Raw genomic sequence first — 18,754 nt, forward strand, 5'->3', positions numbered from 1 at the left:
CAGTTGTACGAAGACCTTTGCCCTAGAAACTAGATATAAGGTAAGTTTATATCTAGTTTCTTAAACTCAGTCATAGGGAAGCTGGTGAGAGTTGACAGAAAATAATACAGGGCAGTTCTGTTTTCTACCCTGTAACAGGCTGCAAAAAACTCACCACACTTTTCATGCTGTTATTTGTAAAATCATGAATCCTTTAACTTCCACTCAACAAAGACAACAATTAGGTGTTTGAAGCTCTTATTTCTACGCTGGTTTAGACGCACACACAGCATGAATGCAGTCCTCCTCTTAGGAAGACTGCTGCACTGTAGCAGGGTGGCTGTCCACATTGGAAGCATCATTTTCAGGCCTGTTATGTCTGAAGAATTATGATTTTAGACTTTTCACCTGTCATTTCATGCTTTTTGTTGTGTAGTAAAACAGCTTACGCTAGGTTAAAAGTTCAATACTGTGAGTCATTCCTTGACACTGGAGGGTGTGGAATACAAGTTTAATGCAAAAAAAAAAAAGTGCAGCTCCAACAAAGAACATGATTTAGATGAAATTCATAAAATAAGAAAGCAAAACATGAACTAGAAGATGTTTCAGGTTTTGTATTTGATAGCATTTGTAAGAAAAGTGAAGAATGTTTAAAGAAATATAGCTAAGGGTCACATCTGGGTCATTGCATTTAAAAGCCTGTTAGTTTGACTCTTAATAGCCGCTGGATTTACACAGCACAACAGTTAGCGTGAGTAGCTGTTAGCTTGATTCTAACAAATTGTCTTCAGACCAATTTGAAATTAACTGTGTACAATTATTTGTTTTATGTCATTTATTGTTTCTATATTTCTTATTTTTGCATGTTTATATGTTGTGTGTTACCTTTATGATATTGACTCGGGAATATCCATAAGAATTCAGTTGCACTTGTTTTAAACTTGTACATACAATAAATAAAAATATATTATATTATATTATATTATATTATATTATATTATATTATATTATATTATATTATATTATATTATATTATATTATATTATAATAGGCAGTTAGCTTACTTTTGAGTAGCTTTTAACTACAGTAGCGCTTAGCTTCTCTTTGAATAGCTGTTAGCTTGACCTCAACTTGGTAGCTGAACTCTGACAAGGTGTTAGCTTGTCTCCCCTATTAATATTCCCATTCTATTTTTCTAACACGAATCAATTTAAAGGTGTAGTAACTTTTAGAATAATGCAGATGTTTTCTACATATTTGTTACAACTGTTACCATGTCATGACAGTTTATTATGAGGCAGATAATCTCTGAAAAGATTGATTTCCTCCACCTGAGCTACTGAAGAAAAGCACTACTCCCAACCAAAAACAACCAGTCAGAGTCAGGAGGAGGGGCCTAAGACTGTCAATCAACTCATGTGCTCGCTGCTCGATATGCTAATGGTGGAGAACAACTTACCATTATAGGAAATCGGTGGCTATGCTAACTAGTCTTAGCATTCACAACAGGCTCTGGTATCAGGAAGAAGCTGCAGCTAAGCAGAGAGTAAGCGAGGCAGGGATGAGCAGTGCGACAAGATTGATTCACAGCTCTAAGAACCTCTGATTGGTTCTGATTGGTTGTTTCCAGTTAGCATTGAGAGAAGGCAGTGGAGCTCCATCTTTTCACAGATTATTGCACACGGTCACAATGTAGTGACAGTTTCAACAAATATGACTTTGTTTTTTTTAATAAACGTAACAAACTGCAGCTTTATCTGGTAACCACTGACTACTCATAACTACCTCAGTCAGCCCCACTTAACAAATCCCATCCACTATTTTGACCATATAGCTAGAAGTAGCTCTTTAAAATTCAGCAACAAACATGTTTGGTGACTAAAGTCATACTGATTGGCTCAATAAAAATACACCAAGCTACTCAGCAGAAAATAACCTGAAAGGAAAAGCTAGACTGGCTTTCAGCTGACTCCAACTGCTCTTGAACAAGCAGGCCTACATACATGCCAGGGAAACACACGTTTTAATCTGACATCCACAGCACATTTAGTGCCTTACCTCTGAATGTAAGGCGCTGAGGAAGCTGTATGTGATGTTACTTCCCTCTTCGATAACAACACATTGGAGACATGTTGACTGACTGAAGTTTAAAGGTTGGGAGGAAAGTGTGTTTGTGTGCAGCCACATAAGCTCTTCTCCTGCTTCGTGCTGAAGGAAGTCTGCTGTCTGACTTGCTCTTGTTTGGATCTGACATGAGAAAACACAGAGGATGAAAATGAGGTCTCCCAATCCTTAATTATTTAAATCAAACAATTACCCACAGCTATCTGGGGAAAAGCTCTTTTATCCGCTCTTCCAGAGCATCCAGGGTGGAGTCTGGAGTGGAAGACACGTCACATGGAGAAGAGCAGAAAACACACAGTCATTTTTCTGTAAGATTTGAATTATTAAAACAGCTATTTTAAACTGCACAGGTGCTCTGTAGATCGCAGGCTTAGATCAGGGGCCTGCTGCAAAGCAACAAAGATTTCCACTAAATAAGAAAACTCCAGCACGGGTTTGTCTGGAGAAATACTATCAAAGAAAACATGAACACCTTGAAGAAGTCAAAAAAGTCTGAATTTGATAGAACTATTTCTCTTTAGAAAACCAACAACAACAAAAAAACAAAATTCAGAAACATTTTTGATATATAGCTATGCATCCTATTTCTTTTACAAAAGATTAAAGAAACATGAAATAATATTTTTATAACCTCTTCTGAGGACTTATGAGAACCATTTGGTCATATTCCTGCTTCTCTCTGTTTGTTGTTCTCTGAATATTTGCGTTCCGTCAGTTTGTTTCAGGAAAACTTGATCCACTGCTCACATTGATTACACGGTCAATTATATATAATTTATAGGCCTCAACTGGAGAGCCGCTCCACCATTAAACTTTGATGAAGCCATGTACTACATTCTTTGTTATAGACCAACATGCCAGCCAGCCACTGTCTGGTAGGCACCGCAAAAATAGAGAAAAAAAAAAAAAATCAATAAAACATATTTATTTATTTATTGCAAAAATTTTAAATACAATAAGGATAACAGGATAAAAAGATTACCCAGCAAGTACAATAGGTAAGCATATGTTTGCTTGTTATTTTAAATATTTAGTAAATGTGTTTTAATAGAATAAAAAGCAAACAAAGCAGTTCATATACCAAACAAACAAAAACATTGTTTCTGATCTGGTTTTTTTTGTCCATATGTCTAAATTTCACAAAACTAACTTTTTTAATATCTACTGCATTAACATGTAAAGGCTACAAAAGCTGTAACACTGAATATTTCAAATCAAGATGACTTCCTATTTCACATAAAAGGGTAAATGTTACGAATAAGAATAACAAAACTACTCTAAAACTATTGAATTAATAAGGGGGAAATTCATGTTGTTACCATTAAAACACTTTGTGTGGTAGAAAATGGTAACGGAAGAATTGCTTGGGATATTTATTTCCTTTTGCTGGCCCTCCGGTGGCCCCCAGGTGCTTGTTTGGGGTCCCGCTGCTGTGAAGGCCTGTATTGTGTTGCTCCGAAGGGAACCGGGGGCCTGAGCTCCTGTTATACAACACACAACTGCAACTTCTTAACAAACACCCTCAGAAATCAATAGTATCATAACAGCTTATATTTATTATTCATTAATAATGTGTTTGTGGACCCAAACCACCCGCTCAACCAAGTTGGGATGAAATATGTGTGTGTGTGTGTGCGGGTGTGTGTGCGTGTGTGTGTGTGTGTAATGCCTTTTTTCTTCATAGAATGAAGACAGATGTTTTGTTACTGTGAATAAAAATGTGAATTAAATGACCTTTCCTAAAAGTGAGGCTTTACAAAATGGTTTGTACTATAAATACATTCATGATTTAGGCAAAACTCACATTTTTAAATGTATTTTTTTGTCCTTAGTCAATGGGATTTGTCAAGTAAGAACAATAATAGCACTGAGTATATTGTGAAAATCATTTATTTTCTTAATATAGTTAAATCTTGTGGAAAACATAGACAATAATAACAATAATTTCATTTTAAAGGAAAGAGTCAATACTTATATAAAAATGAGTATGCAATAATAAATGTATATTATTTGAAGTCTCAGACGTTTAAACTTCGTACTTTCCACAAAGTAAATATAATATTAAATAAAAAAAACTGTTCATCAAATAATACTTTGCGTTTACAATTAGAAGTAATATTCCTTATTGCTTTATACTAAATAATTCTAATCCTTCAAGTCATATTAGTTCAGATGTTCGACTTTTCAAATAGATTTGATTCAGTGTCGAACATTTCCCTGCAAATTTTAAGGCTGCGCTTTTCATTTCATCCGGCCAGATTCAAAAGTTACAGAGCAGTTTAGTTGATTTCATGAAGATTTTTCAAATATCTCAACATCTGTTGTCATTTTCTTTTTCTTTTAATCAAATTTAAATGTTGACGTGAGCTCTAACGTTTAAGTACAACAAGCAGACATTTCCATCAGGAAAATGAACTAAACTGTGAGTATGCACACAAAAAATCGCTTGTTTTATATCATTATCCATATTCTTTAAATTAATTTATTCACTTTTAAAATTTTCAGCTTAAACCACCTGGGACATATTCATGGCACATGGGTCTATTTTTAGTTCTCGCTCCGTCTTATTTTGGTCTCGTATTCATGATGTCAACCTTTTTTTTTTTTTTTTTTTTTTTTTAGCTCTGCTCTCGTCATTTTTATTGTATTTACTTATTTATTCATTTATTTATTTAAATGTAATCTTTTAAAACGCTCAGAGGCCGGAACTTTTCATCTGCTCAGCTAAGAAACTGAAAACGGCACCGGGCACGATGGGATAGAGCCGCGGAGACTTCATAGCCTGCAAAGCTGATCAATATGAGAGTCACTCAAGTATCAGATCCTATTCATCACCGCTGGGAAAGCAGCTTTCAGACGGAGCTCCTTCACCTCTGGGGCTTCTCCTGTTTCAGCGCGGCAGCTGCTCAGGACCCGCGCGTAAAACACGCGCGGTGTCTCCAAGAGGCACAAACGCAGGAGCGCCGCACTGCCAAGCTCGCGTTGCACGAGCGGCGCCGTTACATGTTTGCTTAAAAAGACACCAGCAGGTAAAACGACGAAGAAACGTGCACAGTTTATTTCAGCTTCTGCAGCTTTACAGAGACACATTTGAAGAACACTTTCACAAATGAAATGTTTTCTTTTTTCCAGAATAAATTAAATTCAAATAAATAACAATTCAACATAAAAAAAATAATAATAAAAGTAATAATAAAGTCTTCTCAGAAGTGTTGAAAAATATGTATAAATAAGGCCGACTACACCTCCCTTCGTCAGAATATCTACAAAGTGCGCTCCACAAACGGGTCAGTGATCAGAAGAAGTCGAAATGATTCGTTTTCATGAGGGCGGGGAGAACAACAACACTACTCATAATTATCTGATTGTCGAAGCATCATTGTGGTGAACAGGTTTTACACGTCAGTGAGTCTCCTACAGGCCTAATTCAGCCAGTGGCAGAGAAAACAAACAGAAAGCACGTCCAAGAACCAACCAGAGTGTTCAAAATCACCAGAAATGTGCCATCACTTGCGTAATGAGGTAGACGCACAGCTACGCCGGGTTAATGTGTGTATCCGTGCGTGTTTATATACGTGAGTGAATGTGTGTGATTGCGTTTTATTGCAATGCATTCACTTTGGAAATTAGGAAGGAAACATCGGGGGGGGGAGGGGGGGGGGGGGGGGCAGTGTCGGTCAGTTTGGAGCAAAACGCGCAGAAACATCAAGCCCTCTTGCGCTTCTGCACAGGAACCCATGACGCTGAATGCACATCCTGCGCACCAGATTCTGACTTATTTTACCTTTTTCTACTCGTTTGGTCTGATTTGTCCCCCAAAGTGATGAGCAACCCAACAAAAACATCTGGGAGGAAAATTCAATACATTTCAATGACAGTTTCCACACACGGAAGTGCATATATTCACAAATATGTACACTGATAAATATAAAAAAGAACTATCCGGGCCACAGAGGGTAATACGAACTATTATTCCTCATTTCCCGCTGTTAGTATTTTTATTTTTGTACAATAATTACTTTTTCAACCACAATGGTCGCCTTTTCTCTTCAGTCAGAGAACAGCAGTTCATTCTGTGGAGATGCAAACAGCTTTGAGAGTCTTTTTTTTCTGTCTGCGGTTCCACTGTCAGGACCAAACAAGGTACACGGTGTGACGCAGAACACAGAAGTTCCTGTTTACACATGCTGAGCGGTGAAAAGTTCGCAGGTGTTCCCGAGTCACATCTGAGCTGAATGGCGCACCAGACTGCGTGATTTCTGCTCCAAAAAGCACAATCCTGCGACCCGCGGTTATCACTAGGGAGGCTCTCACACAACACCGCTGCTGTTCAACCTACACTGTAAAAATGAATTTCGCAAGGTATTAAACTGAAGTACTTCTGTTTAGTTATTGGTTTGAATGCAAAATGTTAAATTATGATTAAATTCTAACATTTGGATTTTTTAAATGGAAATAAATAGATAAAACCCCACTAAACAGTCAGATTAAAATTTAAAGCTGCAAGCCAAACTTTTCTGTAAAAGTATTTAAAATAGCCTAAAATATAGTTTTTTCAGTTTATAAATTTGTTTTGCTATATTGTTGAAGATTCTTATTTAATCGAGATAAAATCGGACCTCCCAAAAACCATCTTACACAATCTATTATGACATCATGAAAGGCACTGAGCATATCCTGTTGTACTTTTCCTTGATTTTCCTACAGTTCATGCACCTGCAACACATCCTATACTGTCACAACTTAGTTGCAAGACAACCTGCCAAAAATCCATTGCCTACCATAGCAATTACTGATGCCATGATTGATTCTTGGGATTTAATCACTGAAACAAAGTACTCAATATAATTCATTTTCATTAAACCCTTTGTATTTAATGAAATCTTCACTGGAGATTCATAATTCATTATTACCAGTTTGTATTTGTTAGAGAACAACATACATGACTGGATAACATCAGTAACTGAAAAGGTTGTAAGTTCAGTCAACCAGTTTAGTGACAATGCTAATGCTAAAGTCAAACTTGCTAGCATCCTGAACATGCTAGCCCAGAGGCAGCCATTGCTAAGGAATGGATCAACTTAGCGGTGGTTGTCATTGAAAGGTTTACGCGTCTTCCTCTGATATGATTACATATGACATTCATTAGCAATGATATCTTCATGGTTAAGATAGTAAGCAAGCTAGCAAGTTGACATTAGGTCTAGCACTGTTGCTAAGTCTTAAAACTTAAATTGTATGTGAAACTCTGAAACTTTCTCAACCTCAAATCTTATGATAGTTTTGAACACGCATATTAATTCCCACTAAGACCCATATAAATATATCAGCCTGCCTTTTCTTAACTAATGAGAATAACAGTAACGCAATTTATTTTTTATAAATTTCATCAGAAGAAAGTACCTAATGTGAGGGTTTAACCATTATTAAACACTTATATATTCATTCAAATTCAAATTCAATGGGCATCAACTAATACTCTCCAAAATTCATTTTTAAAGTGTAGACATAAGTCGTTTATCAGGATTTCAGTGGCATTAGATGCCTTTATTGCAAACCAAATATTACTTTTTGTTTTTAGCATAAGATTAAAACCTAGATGAACTGAAGGCCTTTAATAAGTCAGAATTTAACAATTTTATTTCGACACATTTTAAAAATGGGCATGAATTTAATATTTTATTTAAGTGTCTCTTAGCAGGTAAACTTGTAATAATTTTCCTCAGAAATTATTTTAAAATTAAATCCAACAAAATGTAAAGATGAAGAAGTTTAATTGGTTCATTTTAACCAATTAATTTAAAGGAATTAAGTTTTGTCAGTGCATCGATTATGAAATTCAGTCAAAAATTTTGATTTTTTTCTTCATTAAAGATGCCAGTTTAATTTATCTGAAACTATAATTAAAACTAACATCAGTTGCCTTTTTATTTAAGAATGAAAATGTATAAAAATCACATGTGACTTGTTTCAAGTGCCGCCCTGACAATCCATCTGAAACGGTATTTCTTTGGCATCTTTCTTGGGAAAGAAGCAAATTTACCTGATCTAAACTTACATTTTAAAACAACATATTATGTATTTGAATGTGCGAATCTCAATCTGAGATTGTGAGACTTGTTTTGAGTGCGCATCTTTGCGGCCCTGGCTGTGCGCCACGCAGAGCCTCTCCCCGTGGGAAAGAGGCGCAGGTACCGTTCTGGTACCTTGTTGATTCTGACAGTGCGGCTCCAGCAGACCAGCCTCAGCAGCTTGTCTCTGGTTTGTCTCTGTGGAAACCGGCTGAGAGACCCTCGGGTCTGTCACAGTCTGCTTCAGTGCGTCGCAGAAAACTTCATCCGTTTCTGTTTTTGCCTCTGATTGCAAAACCAAACGCGGACCACGTTCTTTTTCAGATCCAGTTTCTCGGCGATCGCGGCGATCTTCTCCGACGACGGCCGCGGCTGAACGGCGAAATACGCCTCCAGGGAGCGCTTCTCTGGCGCGGCGATGGACGTGCGTTTCCTCTTCTTATCGCCGCCGTTGAAGATCTCTGGCTTGGACATCTTCTCCCTCTGCGCCCGCTCCGCCTCCTCCAGCCAGGCCTCCAGGATGGGCTTCAGGGCCACCATGTTGTTGTGTGAGAGGGTCAGGGATTCGAACCTGCAGATGGTGCTCTGGCTCAGGCAGCCGACCCCGGGGATCTTGAGGTTGGCCAGCGCCGCTCCCACGTCAGCCTGAGTGACGCCCAGTTTGATCCGCCTCTGCTTGAAGCGCTCGGCGAACGACTCCAGCTCCCGAGGGTCGGGCTCCGCGTCCCCGCCAGCGCTCCCCAGGGAGCCGTGGGATCCCAGCGCGTGCGGATGCATGTTCATGGACTGAGTGTGGTGGTGGTGGTGCTGCATGTGGTTGATGGCCGACATGTGGGCCGCGGCGTGAGCCGTGTGCGAGGCCGTGGAGCAGACGTCCGAGCCGGGCATGCCTCCCAGAGAAATCCCCGGGGTGAGATGGTCGAGCAGGTCTCCTTCTAGTCCCTGCGCCGGCTGGTGGTGCGCCGGGTGGTGGTGTGAGGTGAGCACCGACGGGTGGTGCAGGTGCGCGGAGGAGGAGGTCGGGGTGCAGGTCATGCTGGTCATGGTGGTCATGGTGTGGTAGGTGGCGTCTGGCTTGAAAGGGTGGCTCTTCTGGGCCACGATGTCCACGGCGGCGAGAGCCTCGGCTCTCTGCAGCAGCGTCTCATCGAAGCCGGCGAAGATGTTGCCCTGAAGCTGAGAGAGGAGGAAGGACAGAGGCAGAGCCGTCAGAGCAATCTGCCACAAAACCAACACTGCTGCTGCTGCTGCTGCTGCTAATTAAACTGAACTGAGTTCGACAAACTCTTTCTGCTTGTTGTAATATTTAAAAACCATGAATTAGTTGATAGTTTAACATAAAACACGTAAAAAAAAAAGAAAGAAAGAATGCATAAAATTATATTAACAAAATATTTAAATTTAACTTAACATACTTTTAGAGGAAAAATCAACAAAAAGAAGATGTTTAAATGCGCCACCACGATCATTTTGAGCCGTTTGAACATTTTATAAGCCTCTAAAGAAAAACTTTGACTAGATTTTTTTTTGACCTCAGTTTTCCAACTTGTCAGCGGCTCCTTCCTACAGCCAAGGCAGCGTGTCCGCGTGGAAGGATATTCATTTAAAATTTATATTTACGATCTCCTGAATAATTCCTGCGGACGATGAAACGAGACCAGTTTGAATATGAATGAGATAATATGAGAAAAGACGAGTCCACTCCACGCACTGTGCATCCATCTTGAACTTTTCTTTAGCTTCCAGAGGCATCGTGGAAGCGCAGCATCCGTTTTCCTTTTCCAAAGAACATTTTTCACGATTTCTGCATTTTAAATCCTTTAAGAACATTACAAGAAAATCATATAATTGAGATCTTTATTTTCATTTATGTTGAGCAAAGCACAAACGGAAAATTTCTCCAACTTATAACTTTTAAGGCTGCTTTTATTATACGGTTTCGTTTGTAGACAGAATGTGCCGTTGTGATCACACATGAATCTATTTTTATAATTGTTGCTTTACATTTTTTTTAAAGCTGTAAAACGGATTTAGACGGAATTAAAAGTTGTCGGTGCCAATTTACGCATTTTACCCACTAAATAAAGTAATTCACAAAAATACTTTTAAGTCCTCCATGCAAATCCTCAAAAAAAAAAAAAAGTCTTCAGTTTGCGGTTGGTTTGCGCTGTTTTTTGTTGTTGTTGTAAAGTTTCGCGGGCAGGAAGGTGAGACTCACCGACGGCGTGGGCAGGCAGGCTCTGCGGATGGCCTCGGAGCTGGAGTGCAGGGGCGTGTATTTGGGCTCGTGCAGGATGGGATGCATGCTGAAAGGCTGCTTGCTGTTCATCGACATCATGATTGCAGAAGTGAAGGAGGGTCGCTGTCCGTCGTCCTCGTTCGGCTCCGTTTTGCTGATTTTACCTGGAGAGAAACGCCTCGCAAAGAGGAATAAAAAAAAAAAAAACAACAACCTGCCGCTCGCAGAGGTGCTTTGGATCGAGAAAAAAAAAAAAAAAAAAAAAAGAAAAGTCACCCTGATCGGACTCAGGAAGTTTCGCCTTTAAGTCAGGGAAGAAAAAAAAAAGGTAAGGAGTAGTAACTCCTGGACTCCTGCGGACCTTCTGTCTGCTTTTCCACTCTAAATGACTCCTATAATAAAGATGCTGGCTGCCTCCTGCGCCTATATTAGACCGCTGCCTCACAGGCTGCTCCTCATTGGAGGACCGGCCTTCCCTCCCCGCTGCGTTCCTCCACCAATCACATGGAGAAACCTGGCTGTGGCCACGCCCACAACCAGAAGGGACGCTTTGTGGCAGCACTCTGCTGAAGAAATGTTTCTGTGACATTTGAAGATTAGAACCGGGACAACAATGTCAGAACAGGAATCGCCAGAATTTCCAGGTGTCTACTGCAAGTTGTAAAAATCTGCATTATTAAAACTTAAAGTTAGAAAAAGTCATAGTTCTGTACAGAGCTTTCCAAAAGCTGTCGTACTTGTTTATTCCAACCACAAACTTGGGATTTTCTGTGACAGATCAACACAAAGTGGAAGGAAAAGAATGAAATGTGGGTTTTTGATTAGAAAAAGGTGAAAAGTGTGGAGTGTATCTGTGTTGAGCCCCGTTTCTCTGTCTGCTGTGTTTCTTGGTCTTCCTGATGTTGTTTGGTCTCTCAAGTCCTTTAACAAACCTCTCAGGCCTTCACAGGACCACTGGATTCATACTGAGATGAAATCACAACCAGGTAGACCTCTGGAGGCAGGTCGTTCCAATTAAAGTTTTATTATACAAACTTCACTCCTCGGATTGTAACCAAATATTGACATGTATGGCTTTCTTTCCACTTCACGGTGACAGTGCATAAACCTCCAGTGAAACACATCAAAATTGTAGCAAAAAAAAAAGAAAAAAACGTGAAATATTTATGAATATTTTTGCAAAGTGTTCTATAAATTTCTCAGTAAGAAAATAGTCATTAAGCCTTTTAGGCTACAAAAAAAAAAAAGTGAAATTAACTCCCAGCGTATAGATCTATTTTCCTTCTGTGGTTCAAGAACGCATTTCATGCAAATCTTTTTAATTGTAACAAAAGGCCATTAAAGTAAGTTTTAATTAATGAAAAAAATCTGCAAACTCCTCCTAATGAGCCCATTTCCTTTTCTTAACAACTAACACATAAATGAATGGTGGTTCATTCACTTTCTGGCTGTGAGAAGGTACGCCCTGCTCTCCATAAACACGCCCACCTCTCTCAATTAAACAATAAACAGGCCTGAACGGGAACAACAAGCAGACAATGAAATATTTACACATGAACCGTGAGAGGTCAGAGGTCACAGCCTGCTAGTAAAGCGGGGGTTCTCACAAACTGGGTAATTATGGCCATAAACACCCAAAGCCTCCTTTTACAGTGGGAGGGATGTGAATATTTGGCCGTGCTTCCTGCCTCCATCTCTGATATGTCATCTATAAAAATTAAAAACAAATACTCACCTACTGTCAATATGATTAATAATTGTTACTGGTTCTTTAAAACTAGAAATCAAAATTGCATTTAAAACAAAATACTTTTTTTTGTTGTTGCTAAAACTAGGGGGCTATGCTCCCACTTATTTATTGATTTTATTCAAGCATTTTAATGGGAAGTTGAGTGGAGGGAAAACATCTCCACAGTTGAGACAGGGATAACCTCACCCTGAACTGGGTTCAGTGCTTCAAGAAACCTTTCACACAGACATATCCAGGGCGTGAGTTACAGCTGCATGAGCCAAGGGGAGAAATGGTCTGATAATCAATGGTCCAAACCCATCTTTTCACATCTTCAAAGTTAATGTTGTGTTTTATTTTAAAATCAAAATCTCAGCATCTGAAGGAAGAGTAAAGCAGCACAGAATATAAGTAGGATGTTTTTACAATCAGTGACATTTTGGGGACATCCTTAATCAGAAGGCTGACATTTCTGTAATAAAAATACCTTTTTACTGGTTTTATGCAAAAGTCATCCTTTCTGAAAAATGTTAATTTTTAGCTGTAACCTTTAAAAGTTTACACAAAGTTAACATTCTGTATGCAATGAATCTGAATGGCACACAAGTTTCATTAATAAAGCTGATCTCCTCAGATAAATGTACAATTCATGATACCCCCACCTGTATTTATAGAGTTACTGACACTTTGAATATTGGAGAATCAACCAGTCTAAGAAATAATAAAGTGAAGACAGTGTGCTCAAAAAAGACAAAATCTTTTTATACACCATTTATACTGTCACATGGACAGTGCAACACAGACACACACAGGATAAACACTTATGCACACAGTCACTCTTAAAGACAATTTAGAGACCAATAAACCTAACATGCAATTTTTGGCATGTAGTAGGAAACTGGAGTACCCAGAGAAATCCTTTGCATTCTTAGGGAGAAAATGTAGACTTAATGGAAGAACCCAAAATATATGTCAGATCAGAAGAACAAGATCCAAGTCAGACAAAAAAAATTAAAATAATTAATAAATAATATCAAGTTGTTTGCAGAATATCAAAATAAATAATGCTGGGTTAAAAAAAAGAAAGATGTTGACGAAGTTGCGGAAAATCAATTTATATTAAATTGATTTATAATCGACCAAACCCAAAGACTTGTCTCTCTAATTCTGAGTCTTCTCAGGCCAGATTCCTATTGTGAGGATATGTTACATGGCCTCATGCACTGGCTGAAACAATCTGCAAAGGTCTGCATGCAAATTCTTCTTGAAATGATGCAACTAAGGTAAAATTGTCCCCACATATGTGCTGCATCATGTGAGAAAAATGTTTAAATGTCAGAGAAGCATCAGCTTTATTGAACTTGATGGTCATTTTTGTGTCATTCTCTGAAGGCAGGAAATCAGAAGCAAACTCTTAACCACTCTTCATCACTTTATTTGATGCTACAGTTGTGGGTTTTATTCCCCTTGGGAACCAGCTTTTACTGTGTCAGAAACAGTATTTTCACAGGTTTTTTCCAACAAACATCCTTCGTCTGTACCATGTAACAGTATCTGTGTTGCTCTTGTTACTCTGCCTCTTGCTCTTCAGTCCGTGGCTAAACCACCAGCCCTGACTCACCGACAATAAGAGCCGCCCTGTTGGTCACAGAGTCAGGAAACCTGAGTGAGACCTATTGTCCTGCCCTGGCTGCCGCCCTCCAGAGGGTCCCCGGCACCCGTTCATCAAATATACATCACCGCTCTCCGGTGGGACGCTGGCAGCCAGGACAGTCCTTTGGGAAAGCGACACTGTACAGACAGAGTAGGGAGTACAGCTGGGATCAGAAAAGGATCTGTGGACAGGAGAGAGAATGCTTCAGACACTCTAAGTTCATCAAATTGAGCAAGAAAAACTGTTTGAATTAAACATTTTCTTCCTTTGCTGGCAAATAAAATTAGTATCAAATTTTCTCCCTGTATACAAATTGCACTAAGTCTTAGACAAACATGTCTGAGATATGATGCTTCATTCCATGTAAAACACTGAATTTCTTCTTTTCTGACAGAAAAATTGTCTCCAGTATATGCATTATCCGTTTTTGGAAGATCTCATTGGATTTGTGGATCAGTCTCACCAATAAGCATATTTACAACTATGTGCAGATACCAGGATGTATGTTTATCAGGAACAATGTGCATTTCCAAAACAAACAAGGCAATTCATTACTAGAATTTGCTAGAAAGATGTAATTGATGATAGGCTGTTTTGTGAAAAGACAGCCTATCATCTGTTAGGTGGTTTGTCAGTTGAACTGTTTCATTCAACTGTAATGAAACAGTTTTTATTACAGAAAACCAGTAATGATTTTATGGGTTAGCGGGTGGGGGAGTGTGTGTGTGTGTGGGTGGGTGTGTGTGTGTGGGGGGGTGGGGTTATCCCAATGATGGTGTTACTTGGAAAAGGTGGGACAAGTAGAATCTGAATCAGAGAGAGGTGTTGACATTGGACCTGTATAACAAGCACCCATAAAAACGCTATTCTCCACTACATGGCCTGTAGCATATTTTGCTTTTTGCTAAGCTAAATGACTGTCACCTAAACTGTTGGGTAATGTTTTGGACACTCAACTGGAGATTGCTGCAGTGTCTGTTGCGCAGATTTGTTGTCTTTAGTCACCCATGTTCTGGGTAAGGTTAGGGGCTAAGAACCAAATATCTCTTCTGGGGAAAGGGCAGCTTGAGTTCTCACCATAAAGAACTAGAAAATGTTGCTGGGCCAGTGACCCAATGTTGTGGAAGACGACTATGCTATGTTAGGTTTCTGCAAATTGATTTGATGCTATAAGCTTAACCAGTTTTTCAGATCATAATTCCACAAAGAATACATGACAACAATCCTCCCATTTTGAATCGCTGTGCTTTTACATTGTTCAAGTTGATCAAAGTATGCTGTTGAGATACTAACCTAAAGAGAGGTTGCTTGCAACTCACAGGATGGACATGGGCAATCCATAATGCCTAAGGAGGGGTTCTGTATTGCAACCCTTGTGTTTGGTTTACAAATCCAATCAGTGCTTTAAATACAAGCAACGTTTGTAATCTAGAATAATTTGGCATACAAATGAATTCATTGCAGAACAAGCCCAAATCACCACCTCCATGCTTGACAGTGTGTATGAGGTGTATGTGTTAAGATGTGTTTGTGCTCCATGGCCAACATTTTTATTCTAGACTCATCTGTCCAAAGGACAATGTTCCACAAGAGATTCATTTAAATTAAACTTTGCAAAGTTGTGCTTCTGTTTTTGTACAGTTACATGTTTCTCTCCCAGCCATGCTGGACAAGCCATAGCTTTTCTAATTGTACTGTCATAAATGCAACCATTTAGCATGCTAACTAAAGCCATAGCTCAGGCCACTGGAGTACTTCCACCTCAGTATTCCAGTATTGCATGATCTAAACCTGAGGTGAATTTGTTGTGATGCTTTCACTCTTGTACAGATTTTCAGCCATATTTCATTTATTTCACTTGTAGGCAACCTTTCACTGTACTGTAATACACATTAAGTTAGTTGTAAATGACCTTATAACTCTTCCCAGGGTAAAAGCAGTTCCGCACACCTAATGTCTTAGTTTGACATTTTTTCAGCTATTGGAGATACTTAGCTTCAGTTTCAGGAGGGTCTTTTGTTTGACAAGGATACATGTCATTGAGATACATCTGTTTGCGTACTTTAGAGAAAGTATTTTTAGCTGTGTGTTTTAACAAAGTAAGAGCATGTGTGTGCTGTGTGCAGCTAAGCATGGGTGCCTTTGTATGTTCAGGGTGTAGCATGGACTCTGAGGGATCTAACATCCCACAAAGCTTTCAGGGAGCAGAACATGGCTGCCACAACGTGTATTTCTGCCACATTTAGCAAATGGACACTGAAGTGCAGCCCTCCGCCGACATCCACCACAGCCTCCTCACCTCATGCCTTTGCCTTCTCCTTTTTTTTACCCCCATTCTTTTCTGTGCACTCCTTTTTCCTCTTCTCTCCACTTCCTCTAGCTTTGAATTATTGATAGCGAGTAAAATCTGACGTTGTAAAGTTTGCGACCATTCACCAAAATCGGCCTCCGCTTCTCACCAAGGGGGCATGCCGAAGGGTAGGCGGTGTCTAACCACACACTTTTAATGTAATTGCCTGTAGGGGTCCTGGTAAATATTTAATTGTCTGCCAGTACAAATTAAAGACAAAAGGCTGGAAGAAAAGGTTAGTAGGTTCGCTTGGGGAGAGATTCTGTGCACTTTACCTGCGCCTGTTGGTTTTGAAAAGGGCTTTGTTGCTCAAATAGAGTGAAAGATGGAGGTAGTCTGTTCTTCTGCTTCATTTAGCTTTCAGTGATGAGAACATGTGCAGGAAGGTCCTCCATGTATTACCAGGAGATCCTGATACCAAGATCTAAGAACAGGCCGTACTGAGACTAAAACTAGTAATCAGAAAGGTGTTCAAAGGAAATGCAACATTTGACTTGTCCTGACGACCACATTGGTACCACAAAGTAGTAAAGAACACATATTTTAAAAACATTTAAAAATCTTCTTGGCCTTAGCCAAAATTTCAAACATCCTGACATTTTGCTTTTGCCATTACTCACCCTTACTGCACTGACAGAAACAAAGTACACCCATTTTCAGCTCTAGGGTGTTCAAAATAATTTGGTTTCCACCAGGTTTGAACTTATTTAAATGTAAACTCAGGGGAGCAAAAACTGCAACAAACTCACTTTTACTATCTATGGAGTGGTACCGGACGTACAAAATGTAAACACTGTGACAATCTAAGTTCACTCTCACTTTTTCAATAGGATGTAGAAGTGAATGCAGGAGGCAGACACATTTATAAACTGATGATCTGCAGGATTGTCCAGATTTAGCTTTGCAAAGCTACATCTGCTAGAGCATCCTTTGGACAAATGAAACCAAAGTAGAAATGTCAGCATAACTCCCCCTTACCAACAGTCAAGCATGGTGGTGGAAGGAAGATGTTGCAGTCATTCAGTCCACCACAAACTTGTCTGTGTGACAAAGTATTTTAGAGTCAAACACAAGGCAATCTGTCAGACAGCTGTAATGGAAAGTTTTGTTGCTTGCTAAAGTGTTGTGATAGCACAATTTGGAAAGGTTGTGTGTTGTTTTTGGTTTTGATGAGATTCTTCTATGGATTTATCAAAAGCTTATTTACGAAGATAAAATGTTTCAACTTAAAGAGGAATAAACCCTCAATGTAACCATCAGCATCTCATTCAGCCCAGAAAGCCTGTTGTTAGGTTTTGCGGTCAAAGGTTGTAAGCTTTGGGATCAATATGTATTTTTGTCTCATCTTTTAAAAATTATACCACCAAGATGTGAGATCTAACTTGCACCTAAAATGATTTATTCATTGAGTTTGTTGACTCTTCGCACCACATGATTCACCGACCCATGGGTTTGTGAGTTTTCTTCATCATCGCACTGATTTTCTTTTCTGCTCTTTGTATTCCAACCAGTGTTCTAGCACTGGGTTATTTCTTATTTACAGTTTCTGCATTTTTCATGCTTGCTGTTTTCATTATCTCCACCTCCTTAAAGTCAGTCTTTCTCTCATCTCTTCTTCTAATCTCTTGTTGAGTCTCTCCACATGCCGTAATTAGGCTGTTGATGGAAAACGAGCAGATAAAGAAAAAGAAGCGGGAGCAAAAACAGAGCAAAAAGCAAGGAGAGGGACTGACAAGTCCAAAAAAGACAGATAGTAAATGAGACAGAGAAAGAGAGAAGACATATTTTGGATCAATAGATTAACTGAGTGCTCATGTATTATGCATCGGAGCCCTGCAGCACTTTCACATAAAGAGAATGTTGGGCAGGATTGGCGTGTAAAAGCTTTATAACTGCAGGCCTGTTTACTCAGAATATTCGAGGGGACCGCTGTCGCACTGAACTCAACTTATCAAAGCATAACTGGGCCAAGGCAGCAAACCGTCCTGAACCCAGAACCTCACACAGCACCCCAGTTCATCTGCAGCCTTGTGTTGAAATCAGCATTAAAATTTGCGTTAAACTTTAGGTTCTCACACTGGTTGTGGTTTCACAGGTCAGAAAACTAACGTGTTATTTAGTTTCTGGGACAGAGAAGTGATTATACTTTATTTTGCATATAGTGTTATTGTATAAAAGAAAATGCACCCTCTGTTTGCTCTGGAGTGAATCATCATTTGGTTTTAACAAGCTTCTAAAATTATTTACACGTAACTATTTAAGTGTAATTGTGCAGCACCCCACAGCAGATTCCACATGCTTCTATTTTTTAAAACGGAAGCCAAAATTGAAAAAAACTGTATGCAAAAAGCAACAAATTAAAGTAGTTTCTTTCTGGTTTGATCAGAGTCTCACATCATGGTGGATGAATTTTTGTTTTCTTCTCTATAGTGTTGCTTCATTCCTACATGATGCAATTTTGGCCAAGCTTGGACAGACTGTCTCACATTAGACTCTGCCCGGTGTGTGCAGTTATTAGACAACTTGTGTTTTTGAGTATTCATTGTATTATTGAGTAACTGCAGAGCTTTTAGTCAATCCAACTTGTTAATTAAAATCTGATCTGACA

General features: G+C 39.2%; 1 protein-coding gene across 1 annotated transcript; it reads right to left on the minus strand.

The window, feature by feature from the left end:
- Positions 1–5,133: 5,133 nt before the first annotated feature.
- On the minus strand, positions 5,134–10,793 carry pou4f4 (POU class 4 homeobox 4). The gene is made up of 2 exons (XM_032577399.1): positions 10,393–10,793; positions 5,134–9,350 (listed from the first exon to the last, which is right to left on the minus strand). The coding sequence occupies exons 1-2, from the start codon at positions 10,510–10,512 to the stop codon at positions 8,418–8,420; spliced, it is 1,053 nt and encodes a 350-aa protein (XP_032433290.1). The 5' UTR covers positions 10,513–10,793; the 3' UTR covers positions 5,134–8,417.
- Positions 10,794–18,754: the final 7,961 nt, after the last annotated feature.

This window comes from Xiphophorus hellerii, chromosome 11, assembly GCF_003331165.1.
Source record: "Xiphophorus hellerii strain 12219 chromosome 11, Xiphophorus_hellerii-4.1, whole genome shotgun sequence".
NCBI lineage: Eukaryota > Metazoa > Chordata > Actinopteri > Cyprinodontiformes > Poeciliidae > Xiphophorus > Xiphophorus hellerii.